Raw genomic sequence first — 13,087 nt, 5'->3', positions numbered from 1 at the left:
AAAACTTAACTGGTCCCTGAAAAATTCTGGAATTGGAAAATTGCTGCTAAAGTAAAAACATATCAACTTTATGATGCAAACATAAAGTAGACATATTGTATATGTGAATCAATATGTAATTTATTTAACATATCCCTTTTCCTTACAAGCAGAGTGCTTAAAAGTTAGAAAAATGCAAAATTTTAAAAATTTTCCTTAAATTTTGGAATTTTTCACCAAGAAATGATGCAAGTATCGCCGAAAATTTACCACTAACATAAAGTAGAATATGTCACCAAAAAACTATCTCTGAATCAAACTTATAAGTAAAAGCATCCCAGAGTTAGTAATGCATAAAGTGATAGAGGTCAGATTTTAAAAAAAATCCTGTCCTTAAGATCATAATGGGCTCCGTCCTCAAGTGGTTAAGGATTGGAACACACTACATTTTGGCCCCTGTTAATCATATCCGTCGGCATCCCACAAAAACAGGATGCTGACGTATAATGTTAACAGACGCAGCGGACCACATTCAATTCTTTGTCCAAAAGGAGTCACCTAGTCACTCCTTTCAGGACGTATTTCTAACGTGCAAAAGCCCCTGTCATGAGTGTGCTTAAAATAGCGCGTATGTCTCGAATGGAGTCACTAGGGGTGACTCCATTCAGCAGCAGAAGTGAATGGGGTGCTCTGCTCCCGTTAACAGTATACGTCGGTATACCATTTTCGTCGGCAGATACAATTAACGGGGCCAGAACGTAGTGTGTTCCGACCCTTACAGGGGAAGAAATATAGTATGTTTGTATCTTCAGGCACGTTGGAATGTCTGCCCGGAAACTCTCAGTGCGAACATTGAATTCCCATTGAATTCAACGAGACTCTGCTGCAGCAAAATCTTCGTGGAGAATTCCAATAAGAAATAGTATACGTTAGCCTCCTGTTTTCGGCAGGATGCTGACAGATATAATTAACGGGGGCCAGAACGTAGTGTGTTCCTACCCTTAGTGGCAGTCTTTTGCTCAATACTTTAAAGGGTTACTCCGGCCCTGAGACATCTTATCCCCTATCCAAAGGATAGGGGATATGATGTCTCACCGTGGGGGTCCCACCGCTGGGGACCCCCGCAATCTTGTATTCACCGCCCACTTGTTTGAGCTGCACGCCGTGGTGCCAGCTCACAAACAGCCGGGTGGCGACCACGGAGCCGGAGTATCGTGATGTCACGACTCCGCCCCGTGTGACGTCACCCCCCCGCCCCGCTGTGCAAGTCTATGGGGGCGGAGTCATGACGTCACGATACTACGGCCCTGTGGTCGCCACCCGGCTGTTTGTGAGCTGGCACCGCGGTGTGCACCTCAAACAGGTGGGTGGCGAATACAAGATTTGCGGGGGTCCCCAGCGGCAGGACCCCCGTGGTGAGACATCTTATCCCCTATCCTTGGCCGGAGTACCCCTTTAAGGTAGAGCCAGAAGTAAATTCAAAAGGCATAAGAAAAAAAAAAAAAAAAAAGAGAAATAGGATTCACAAACAGTCTTTTTTCCCCAAAAAATTTTTACCCAGAGAGGGAAAACACCATTGCTGCAGCCTGCTGTGTTTTAGAAAAATTGTCACTGACCCAAAAAAATGCTACTAAAGGAAGAAGAAATTTCCAAAAAGTACAAAAGCATTGTAGTTATTGCGTTTAACATTTCCATATTGACTCCAAACTAACACCTGGCTGTAGCATTTGTTTGGTAAAAGGAGCTTCCTTAATATCTCCAATTCCCTTTGAAGCCACTCCCAACTTTTTTTGCTAACAAAAAATAAATAAAAATAAACTCTACAAAAAATGTTTTTTTTTTTATAAAAAGTTGCAACTTTTTTATTCCACTTTGTAAAAAGTAGACAAGCTTAGCAAGAGGGGACATGACCTCCTGTAGCCTAGTGGATTTATTATCATTTATTCCAGAAAATGGTAAAAATTTATGGGTGAAATCCACTCTTGCTAGTGTAGATTTTAGTCTGGTGCATGGACAATGAAAGATGCTCCAAATTTATGTTTAAAGGTCCATATCAGGAACTGTTCGGAACAGGAACAAATCTCCATAGCAAACCTCTCCTGCTCTGGACAGTTCATGACATGGACAGAGGTGTCAGCAGAGAGCACTGTGGTCAGACAAAAAATAAAAAAAAATCCAGTTGATTAAAAAAAGTTGTTTACCACCAGAGTACCCCTTTGAATGAAGACAAAAATTTTGTGTCACCCTAGCCTTATCAAGCAATAGAAAAACAGAGCTAATTTCTTCCAAAAACAGCACCACACTGTGTGTGGTATAGCAGCTCAATTCTGTTGAAGTGAATGGAATAAAGTTGTAATACAACGCACAAGACAGATATGGTGCTGTTTGTGAAATAAATTGGCACTACGTTTCTACCTCCCCCCCCCCCCCCCCCCCCCCCCCGTTAATTGTGTCCACTGTCTTTCAGACGAGGAGCAGAACCAAATTATATCCATGGTCGACATTTGCGCTATTTTAAACTGGGGCTGTTGCGCTTCTGAAATAGTTCATACATTCTGAAAAGACAGAAGTGGCCACAGAAGTGAATGGGGTCCGATGCTCCCGTTACAGTATACGTCGGCATACCATTTTCGTACCCTAACACCTTGTGGCTCTGTTCGGGCAGGTTCCTGCTATTATATGTTAATTTGATGGGACACAACAGCATAGTCTACAGGGCCTAAACATAAACAAAAATGCAGTGTTAGGGTAGGAACACACTACGTTCTGGTCCCCGTTAACCATATCTGTCGGCTTCTTGCCGAAAAAGGGATGCTGACGTATATTGTTATCAGGAGCAGCGCACCCCATTCACTTCTGCTGCCGAATGGAGTCAACCCTAGTGACTCTGTTCGGGACATATGTGCTATTTTAAGCGCACACAGGACTGGGGCTGTTGTGCTTTGGAAATAGCGCACATGTCCCGAAAGGAGTGACTTGGTGACTCCTTTCGGCCATAGAATTCAATGGGGTCTGCTGTGCCCATTAACAGTATACATCAGCATCCTGTTTTCGGTGGGATGCCGACGGATAGGATTCATGGGGGCCAAAATGCAGTGTGTTCCAACCCTTTGGGTAGGAACATAAGGGAGAAGATTTATGAAAACCTGTGCAGAGGAAGAGTGGGGCAGTTGCTCATGGCATCCAATCAGATTTCTTGTTTTATTTTTAAGAGAGCTGTGAAAAATGAAAGAAGCAATCTGATTGGTTTCCATGGGCAACTGCACCCCTCTTCTTCTACACAGGTTTTAATAAATCTCCCCCAATATGTTTCTGCACGGGTTAACCATATTTGTCAGCATCCAGCCAAAAACGGGAGCAGTTGGCCCCATTTACCTCTATGGCCGAACAGCTGCTATTTTAAGCAGATTCCTAAAGGCTAAGTTTCCACTTGTTTTTTTTTTTTTGGGCAGTTTTTGGATATCTGCCACTGCAGTTTTTGAGCCACTAGGTGCCTCCATTTGGCCATAGAAGTGATTGGCACTCGCTGCTCCCCATTAACAGTATATGTTGGTATCTCGCTTTCCTCGGAATGCCGAAGGATTCGATTAATGGTGGGCAGCAATGCAGTGTGATCATACCCTAAGAAGGATATTTATTAAAACCTGTGAAGAGCACATGACTTCTTTTATGTTTCGGAAGCCTTTTTAAAAATATTGGGGGAGATTTATCAAAACCTGTGCAAAGGAAATGTTTCCCATAGCAACCAATCAGATCGCTTCTTTCATTTTGCAGAGGCCTTGTTAATAATGAAAGAAGCAAGCTTTTTGGTTGCTATGGACAACTTCCCCCCTTGACAGGTTTTGATAAATCTCCCCAATTATCTTGTTGGTTGCTATGAGCAACGGCACCACTTTTGCTCTACACAGGTTTTGATAAATCTCCCCCTATATGTTTTCATTAATAGGGTCTGGGTCACTTTAAGCACCTGAGCCCTCCCACTTGCCCCACCTGAGATAGTATAATTTGGGCCAAGGGCTGAGAGTTTAGCCTTGGAGCAGTCAGTGATCTCTTTGTTCATCATCTGTGCACAGCTCTACTGCGGCTTTAAAACATGGTGAGTTGGAATAGTTTAACACTTATTTCATGATTTTTCACCCAGCTTAATATTTGGGTAGAATCTGTATTTATTTCTGTAGGAGCTAGTTTCTATTTTGTACTACTTGAAAAGTTGTAAAATAATGAACCCTGTTCATATATAAATTATCCTGTGAATCGGATATGGGTTTGAAACTTCAAATCTGCAGGATACTGTATATGTGAATAGGCCCTTAAAGTTGGGTAAGTGACCTATTTTCTAAAAAAAAAAAAACTCAGCCTGGCCCTTCTGCCAAAACAGTTGTCTAAAACTCCTCCTAAAGGGTGTGTTCACCCTGAGATTTTAATTCCTCTTGAATTCTCTGCTTAGAAATGAACATCTGCTTTGCCACTGATTTCAATGTATTTTACTCTGCACTGTAAATTCTGTTCCGCTTGAGCATGTTCGTTCATGTTGCTGAAGTCAAGAGTAAAAATTTGTTTACTTGAAATTGTTTCTGCATGCAATTTGCGTTTAATTCTGTGATTTTTGTTTATTTATTTATTTATTTTTTTTTTTTTCACGTTCAAAGTAAAGTTCTGTGGAATTTTTGTGATTCCCCTCCTATTCCTCAGTGTAAAATCAGTGGTGGTTCTGATGCTGTTATGCTAAACTTCCTGTTTTTTTTTTTAGTTCTGCTTACATGCAACAAACTCCTTTTTGGCCATTTATTTAACTTGGCTGTATATGCATCTTTAATAGAAAATGACAGGATAAGGCTAGGTTAATGCTGTTACCACCTTGTTAGACATCTGTTGGCGTTTGTTCAGACTGTCGGTGCTATTTCAGTCCACTGGGGGTAGAGGGAGGAAAAAGCAGCATGGCCTTTATTGGTAACTCCATTTGGCCATTGAAATGAATGCCATCTGTTGCCCTGTGCGTTGAAACCTTGGTGGACATGCCTAAGTTCTGAGCTTGAGTCAGCTTGTGCAAAGAGAAAAATCTGCCCTTTGCAGAAAGGGTAAAAAAAATTTTGACCAATGAAGGTATGTCTAGCTTTGAACCGATACTTTGCAGGTAAAGACCTACTACCATAAACAATAATGGTAGAAAGTACCTCTTTATAATACCACATGGTTCAGCTTTATATTTATCTTTGTATTACTAGATTTTTACAGAATTTTACGAACTGTATGAAAGTACACCATGTGCCTCCTATAGGTGTCCTAATATAGCTTTGTACAAAATGGAGGTCCTGTGGCATGATGCTTAAAGGGGTAGTCTGGTGGAAAAGACACTGGGGAGATCTATCAAAACCTGTCCAGAGGAAAAGTTGCCCATAGCAACGAGTGCTTTCATTTTGCAGGGCCTGATTGGTTGCTATGGGCAAATTTTCCTCTGGACAGGTTTTGATAGTTTTTTTTAAACAGATGTGTAAATTACATCTATTTAAAAAATCTTAAGCCTTCCAGTACTTATCAGCTGCTGTACACTACAGAGAAAGTTTGAGTTGTACTTTCTGTCTGACCACAGTCCTCTCTGCTGACCTGTCCAGAGAAGGAGCAAACCTCATCCTGCTATGGACAGAGGTATCAGCAAAGAGCACTGGTCACACAGAAAATAACTATACAACAGCTAAGTGCTGGAATTTACAAGTTGATTAGAAAAAAATTGTTTCCCACAGGAGTACCCCTTTTTTAAGGGCATGTTCACATATACAGGATCTGCTGCATGTTTTCTACAGGTGATTATGCTACCCACTGAATGCAGCAGGTCCTGTATGTGTGAACATCCCCTTTCAGGATGATTCCTATTGCCCATGTTTCCATCATATGTCTAGAAGATGCTATCTCTAAGGCCATGTTCACATGTCGGAATCTCTGTGCTGAATTCCCAATTAGAATTCAGCACAGAGATTCTGCTGCAGCAGGGTCCCGCTGAATTGAATGGGATTCTGCTGCATAGCATACACGGTGGAATTTTCATGCCAGATGTTTTGGCATGGGAAAAATCCTCTTTGGCTACTATCCGCTGGTTTTTACATGCAGCTAGTAATGACAGACATTGGCTATCACTCAGATGCTGGTCTCTTCACTATTTAAATGGCAGGATCAATAGTGTTCATGGCATTAAGACAGTTTTGTGCCACATTTCTGGTGGCTTGTTCAGCACCCCTAGTGATCTAATCCCAGGGTGTGGATGGGAGGTGACAGCAGCCCGAGGCTCCTGTTAGGTAGAACTTGTAGCTGAATAAGCCTAAGAATCTGCGTGGATTGAAGTGTATGTTGTCTGACTTTCCATCTTCTGTTGTGCTTGTCATAACAGGCCAGGTTTAATTGCCCCCCCCCCCCCCCCCAAAAAAAAAAAGCTCCAATTAGGTCATGGCAGGGATTAGTGAATGGGGTTGCATTGTGACCCACAAGTGGCTGTGACCTTCCATTTCCCACTTACATTAATGGCAATGAAGCAGGATCCACACAGTGAAACATGATTATCTTTGGTTGTTTAACCCTCCCTTCCCTTGTCAAAGCCAAAACTGCAGTGTAGACCTAGCCTTATACTTGTCTGAAAAGCCTAACCTTTAGGCTTCATGAGTGTCCTCTATATAACTGATCTCTGGTTTTGTGTATACTCGTAGTGTGAGCAGAGCCTAATAAGAACTAGTAATTTAAAGTCTAAGGCCCCTTTCACATCAGGATTCTAAACCGAAACTAGTAGTGGAGCCTTCACATAAATCTAATAAGAGTTTTTTTATTTTTTATTTTTTGGGGGGGCGGGCACTACTAGTTTTGGCTTACAAATACTGACATACTGCCGTGTGAAAGGGGCCTTGCACAAATGCAGTATTAAGATGTATCTAATAAATGTGTTTTGTATTTTATAGAGGGAGTGCATCTCTATACATATTGGCCAAGCAGGAGTGCAGATGGGCAATGCCTGCTGGGAGCTTTACTGTTTAGAGCATGGAATCCAGCCAGATGGGACTCTACCTAAGGATGTCAGCATTTCAGATGCCTCTTTTGGTACTTTCTTCTTTGAAACTGGAGCAGGAAAACATGTGCCACGAGCAGTGTTTGTTGACTTGGAACCAAGTGTAATTGGTAAGGGAATTCAGAATCCCACATTGCATTTTGTAATATTAAATATGGGGGGGGGGGGGGGGCTGCAGTGTGTGTGTGTGTGTGTGTGTGTGTATGTATATATTCTAATTTTTCAATTAGAATTTACCTTTTATGGGTGGAGCTTAATGGGGGGCATCTTCTGCATTTTCTTATGGAACAAAATGCAATTCATCTTCTTTAAATCTTACTTTAGGAGAGATCAGAACAGGACCGTACCGCACACTATTTCATCCAGAGCAGCTCATATCTGGGAAGGAAGATGCTGCGAATAACTATGCCAGAGGTCACTATACCATTGGAAAGGAGATTGTTGATGGTGTACTAGACAGGTTACGGAAAATGGTAAGCTGCAATGACCTTTTTTCTGTTTTATAGAAACTTTTTCTGAGATGTTTGTTTTGACACTTCTACATTTTAAGGTAAAACTAGAAGTCTAACACTTAGGCCATGCTCACACTTTGGAATTTCTGTGTGGAAGTCCGCTTGGAATGGCCACACGGAACTTCCTCTGCAGCAGAGTCCTGTTGAAGTTAACAGAATTCTGCTGCACTGTGCACACAGTGGAATTTCCGCCACAGATCTTTCTGGCATGGAAACGCCACTTTCCATGTCCGCACGGAGTGCATAGCAGTCTGACTCTGCATTCCAGTGCTGTCCTAATGCCAGAATATAATTCTGTCGCCCTGCAGTGTCCAAAATGTCCGCACAGATTCTCCGTGCAGACATTCCGTCATTTAAACATAGCCTTATAGTTTCACTGGTCTTTCTGGCTTACAAATTCTGATGTAAGATACTGCTGTAAGTGTCTCTTGGTGGAGTCTGATTCTATGTACTAGAATAAAGGAGAAATGGTTAGGGGTTGTACAGTTTCAGAAATAAAGTACACAGCTACGTTGTTACAGTGACACTCCTGACCATAGACTTGTATGGAACTGTAGTTCATGTCTGTTCATCCATATAGAGCCTGGATAAAAGCTCTGCAAAATGTAACTTATTACAGTGCAGTTAGTCTCCTTTCATTCACTCGAAGACCTCTCTGCATCTGTTTATCACTTTGCTTTTCAAGTGTCCACAGAATCTGCCAGACAAATATTTTAGGCTCCTTTCTCAAACAATGTCTTCACCTCATTACAAAGTCCCAATGCCCCACATTGTTATAGTGCCCACAATTTGTCCCTATATGGCAGATATTCCCCTCTCTGCCCCATACATTACAGGCTCCAGCATGTGAGGAACCACAATACTAACCTGTCAAAGCTCTTCCCCATAGGTCCTTTTCATCCTTCTGATGCTCAGTCCCCTGCAGCGCCATTTCGCTGTTCTTTCGACACGTAGAACGCTAGGGCTTGCTGAAAGGGATCCGAGCATATGCTGTTAACAGCTTAGAAGCTGCTGTGTGGTGCCCCATTCCTGCTCCACTCACCTGGTGTCTAGGTGCTGTGCACCTGCCCATGATTGATTAAATGAGCTGTTGCTACTTATAATAGAAATACCCCTGTTGGTGGATATACCCTGCCATATTTTCTGTTTTCAATTGTAATTTTAAATACACTAGAATTTTACCAGACATAATTCCGTTCTCTTAACCGAACTTCTTTAATCTCATTTGTGCAGGCTGACCAGTGCTCTGGCCTTCAAGGGTTTCTAATATTTCACAGTTTTGGAGGAGGCACGGGCTCTGGCTTTACATCACTGTTGATGGAGCGTCTATCTGTTGACTATGGAAAGAAGTCAAAGCTTGAGTTCTCTGTTTATCCTGCTCCACAAATTTCCACCGCAGTAGTGGAACCTTACAACTCTATTCTGACAACCCACACAACTTTGGAGCATTCAGACTGTGCCTTTATGGTGGACAATGAGGCAATATATGATATCTGTAACCGCAACTTGGACATTGAGCGTCCAACTTATACCAACCTGAATCGACTAATAGGGCAGATAGTTTCCTCTATTACAGCCTCTTTGAGGTTTGATGGTGCGTTGAATGTTGACTTAACAGAGTTCCAAACTAACTTGGTGCCCTATCCTAGAATACACTTCCCACTAGTAACTTACTCCCCAATTATATCAGCAGAGAAGGCTTACCACGAACAACTGTCTGTCCCAGAGATTACAAACGCTTGTTTTGAATTCTCAAATCAGATGGTTAAATGTGACCCCAGACGTGGTAAATATATGGCCTGCTGCTTGTTATACAGGGGTGATGTGGTACCCAAAGATGTAAATGCCGCAATAGCTGCTATTAAAACCAGAAAGTCAATCCAGTTTGTTGACTGGTGTCCTACTGGATTTAAGGTGGGAATAAACTACCAGCCTCCCACTGTAGTTCCAGGTGGGGACTTGGCTAAGGTTCAACGTGCAGTCTGTATGCTGAGTAACACAACAGCAATTGCAGAGGCCTGGGCCAGGCTGGACCATAAATTTGATCTCATGTATTCTAAGAGGGCATTTGTTCACTGGTACGTGGGAGAGGGAATGGAGGAAGGAGAATTCTCTGAAGCAAGAGAGGATATGGCTGCTCTAGAAAAGGACTATGAAGAGGTGGGGACAGAGTCTGGTGGTGATGATGAAGAGGAGGATGAATACTGAAACTTGATATGCTATGAAAACATTTTCACAAACCAGGGTCTCAGAATTAAATCGTTAGCTAGGCATTCTAATGTTTTTTAAAGTCAAAGTTGTACTTGAATATTGAAAACCAGTTTGCCTATATGTAATATTTAAAGATGTTGCTAATAAAAAAACAAATACATTATTGTCCTGCCTTTTTATCCTAGAAAACACTCAATGAAATGGTGCTGAGTGGTGTTTTCAAACACATCACTGTTCTGACTGGAAGAAAAGCCTTAAGATCTCTCCCCTGCTGGTAATTAGAGGGAGGCATAGGGGTCTGGATGGGGGGGCGGCAACATAAAGGGCAATGTTAAGTGGAACCTGGGGGTGGGATTCAGCTGAACTGAGAAGAACCTTTTTGTGTGGCAGTATTCATATAGTGGGTGAGGATCTGCTGACAAATAGAAAAGCCAATGATAGCTGGGTTTCATAATCTACAGAGGGAAGATGTAGCTGGAAGAAGTCCTGGTATCTAGACCAGATGAAGCAAAGGAAGGTCTTCCTCATAACAAGTGGCGTACCTACTGTTTGGCGAACCTGGACCCTGCCAGGGGCACAGGCCACCAAACTGATCAGGCTGCACAGCTACCGCTAAACATGTGGCTGCAGGCGGCAGCAGCCCATGATCGGCCGCGGAATCTGCTGCAGTAGCAATCAGTAGTTGCCTCCCTGCGGGTGTTGTGTGTCCCAGGCGCAGGGGAGCCACGCTGAAATCGCTCCACTCACGTGTGGTGACTCCTTCTGCATCTGTAATAGAGGGAGTCCTGGGTCCAGCGCACTGTAGCTGAGGCCATTCCTCCATTTGCAGAAGATCCTGTGAAGAGAAAGGACCGGGCTGCTGCATGTGTAAAAAGTAAATCTCTTTTGAAGAATTTTAAATTTTTTTTTTTTTTTTTGTAATTATAGCAGGCTGAAGCATGAGTAGATAATTCGGGGTGCACTGTCTATATCGATCAATGTGCCCCCTGTATGGATTAGATGATGAGACCCCACATGCTGCAATCATCAGTAATCCATTCAGGGGGTACTGCATGTATCTAATCTGTAATACATTTTGATATTCTGCACCCCCCCCCCAATGTATGGATTAGATACCGACAGTGTGTCTCTCATAAAATGCACGCTGCAACCCAAAAAAATGTGTTTGTGAGGAAATTGAAAAGCTGCAATTTTTTTTGCCAATTTTGGAAGGTTTCATTTTCACGCTCTACACTTTACGGGGTAATTGGCATTTTTATTGTGAGGTACACTCACATTTTTTTTTTTTTTTTTTTTTTTGGCTTTCCTACACCAATCAATAGAATGAACAGTGCTATGCATAGCGCTGATCAGTATCTGAACTTTTTCTCTAGTCTGCTCAATGTCAGACCAGAGGAAGACCCCCGGGATGACAGCAGGAGCATGTAAGGGGATCTCCGGCCACCATGTTGTAGGATCGGATCCCCACAGCAGCACCGTGGATAAGCCGAATATCCATTCAAATGACTGTTGCCGCAGATGCTGGGATCTGTATTAATCATAGCTGGGACCTGCCCTGCATGATACGAGCACCAGTCCGGTGCTCGTTGTGTTCAGGACGTAAATGTACGTCCTGGTGGGGCGAGTACCCGGGCATCAGGACATACGACTTTTTAACCCCTTAAACATGGGACTAAATGTAAGCCAGGTTAGACCTGGCTTACAAACTTGCCTTTTGACTGCATCTTTAAAAAAAAAAAAAAAAAGCTGCAACTTACTGTGAAGTGAAGCTCAACGGCTGGAAACTACCACCCACCCGTTAGCTGTTGCAAGACTACAACGGTCTGTCGGTGCATGCTTGGAGGTGCCCCGCCCTCCCAGGGTACACTCACACGGGCAGGAGTTTACAGCAAGTTTCCCACTTCAAGTTTGAGCTGTGGCAATTTTTCTGCTGCAGCTCAAACTGTCAGCGGGAAATTTGCTGTGAACCCCCACCTGTGACTCTACCCTAAAAGCACTACACTTACACAATTAAACAGACACTACATGCACCCCCTTACATAACTCTTCCCGCCGCCCCATAAATTCAAAACATCTGGTACGGCACGGTTTCCAAAACAGAGCCTCCAGCTGTTGCTAAACAACTCCCAGTATTGCTGGACAGCCACTGACTGTCCAGGCATGCTGGGAGTTTTGCAACAGCTGGAGGCACCCTGTTTGGGAAACACTGCCGTAGGATATTTTTGGTATTGGAGGCAAGTGTAACGCTTGCATCCAGGTCCGTCACTATGCAAATCCCTAATTTAGGACTCAAGTGTGCATGGCGCCCTTTTGCTTTTGGAGCCCTGTCGTATTTCAAGGCAACAGTTTAGGGCCACATATGGGATATTTCTATACTCAGGAGAAATAGCATTACAAATTTGGTGGGCTTTTTCTCCTTTTTAACCCTTTATGAAAAGGTAAAATTTGTGGTCTAAATCAACATGTTAGTGTAAAAAAAAATACATGCTGGTGTTGCCCCACTTTTCATTTTCACAAGGGGTAAAGGGACCTCAGTTTGTAACATCATTTTTCCTGAACACGGAAATACCCCCATATGTGGACTTAAAGTGCTCAGCAGGCGCACAACAGGGCTCAGGAGTGAGAGTGCATAATATACATTTGAGGCCTAAACTCGCAATTTGCACAGGGGTGACTGATGTGGCACATGTGACCCCATTTTGGAAACTACACCCCATCACAGAATGTAACAAGGGGTATAGTGAGCCTTAATACCCACAGGTGTTTGAATTTTTGTAAGTTGGATGTGAAAATAAAGTTTGATTTTCTTAACTAAAATGGGGTTACCCCAAATTTTTCATTTTCACAAAGGGTAATAAGAAAAAAGCCCCCAAAATTTGTAACTCCATTTCTTCTGAGTAAGGAAATACCCCATATGTGGATGTAAAGTGCTCTGCAGGCACACTAAAGGGTTCAGAGAAGGAGCATCATTGAGCTTTTGGATAGATAATTTTGTTGGATTGGAAGTCAGGGGACATGTGCTATAAAGCACATACCTAAATGTTAAGTGCTTTTTTTTTTTTTATTTAAATATTGGGCGGGGAGTGGCTGGGGTGCTGATATAGCATCTCACAAGGGGCATTAGCTATGACTCTGCTCATAACTAGAGATGTCGCAAATTGTTAGCCGAATTTCGCATGTTCACATCGCTGGGTGAACATATGTGAAGTTCGAGCCTCCACCTTATACTTTAACATTGCTGACTGACTCACAGGGTCAAAGTTTACTGCAAACACATTACAGCCAATCAGCAGCAGTCCCTCCCTTCCAGACCCTCCTACCTCTTGCACGGACGCCA

At 42.8% G+C, this 13,087-nt stretch overlaps 2 protein-coding genes across 10 annotated transcripts in view; one reads left to right on the top strand and one right to left on the bottom strand.

The window, feature by feature from the left end:
* Positions 1–9,895, top strand: part of LOC130368871 (tubulin alpha-8 chain-like) — a 51,163-nt gene extending 41,268 nt beyond the window's left edge. For 7 of the 8 annotated variants that reach the window (XM_056573205.1, XM_056573200.1, XM_056573203.1 and 4 more), the window contains exons 2-4: positions 6,921–7,137; positions 7,352–7,500; positions 8,773–9,895. In XM_056573205.1, coding sequence (XP_056429180.1) covers positions 6,963–7,137; positions 7,352–7,500; positions 8,773–9,747 — 1,299 coding nt within the window. In that variant the 5' untranslated portion in view covers positions 6,921–6,962 and the 3' untranslated portion in view covers positions 9,748–9,895. Of the gene's footprint in view, positions 1–3,944; positions 4,076–6,920; positions 7,138–7,351; positions 7,501–8,772 lie in introns of those variants that run through there. The other variant, XM_056573199.1, reaches the window with a different exon arrangement.
* Positions 1–13,087, bottom strand: part of LOC130368870 (tubulin alpha-3 chain-like) — a 35,141-nt gene that overhangs the window by 16,551 nt on the left and 5,503 nt on the right. The gene's annotated exons all lie outside the window — the stretch shown is intronic.

This window comes from Hyla sarda, chromosome 4, assembly GCF_029499605.1.
Source record: "Hyla sarda isolate aHylSar1 chromosome 4, aHylSar1.hap1, whole genome shotgun sequence".
Classification (NCBI taxonomy): domain Eukaryota; kingdom Metazoa; phylum Chordata; class Amphibia; order Anura; family Hylidae; genus Hyla; species Hyla sarda.
The sequence above is the reverse complement of the archived record's forward strand: the minus strand, read 5'-3'. Positions and strand labels throughout refer to the sequence as shown.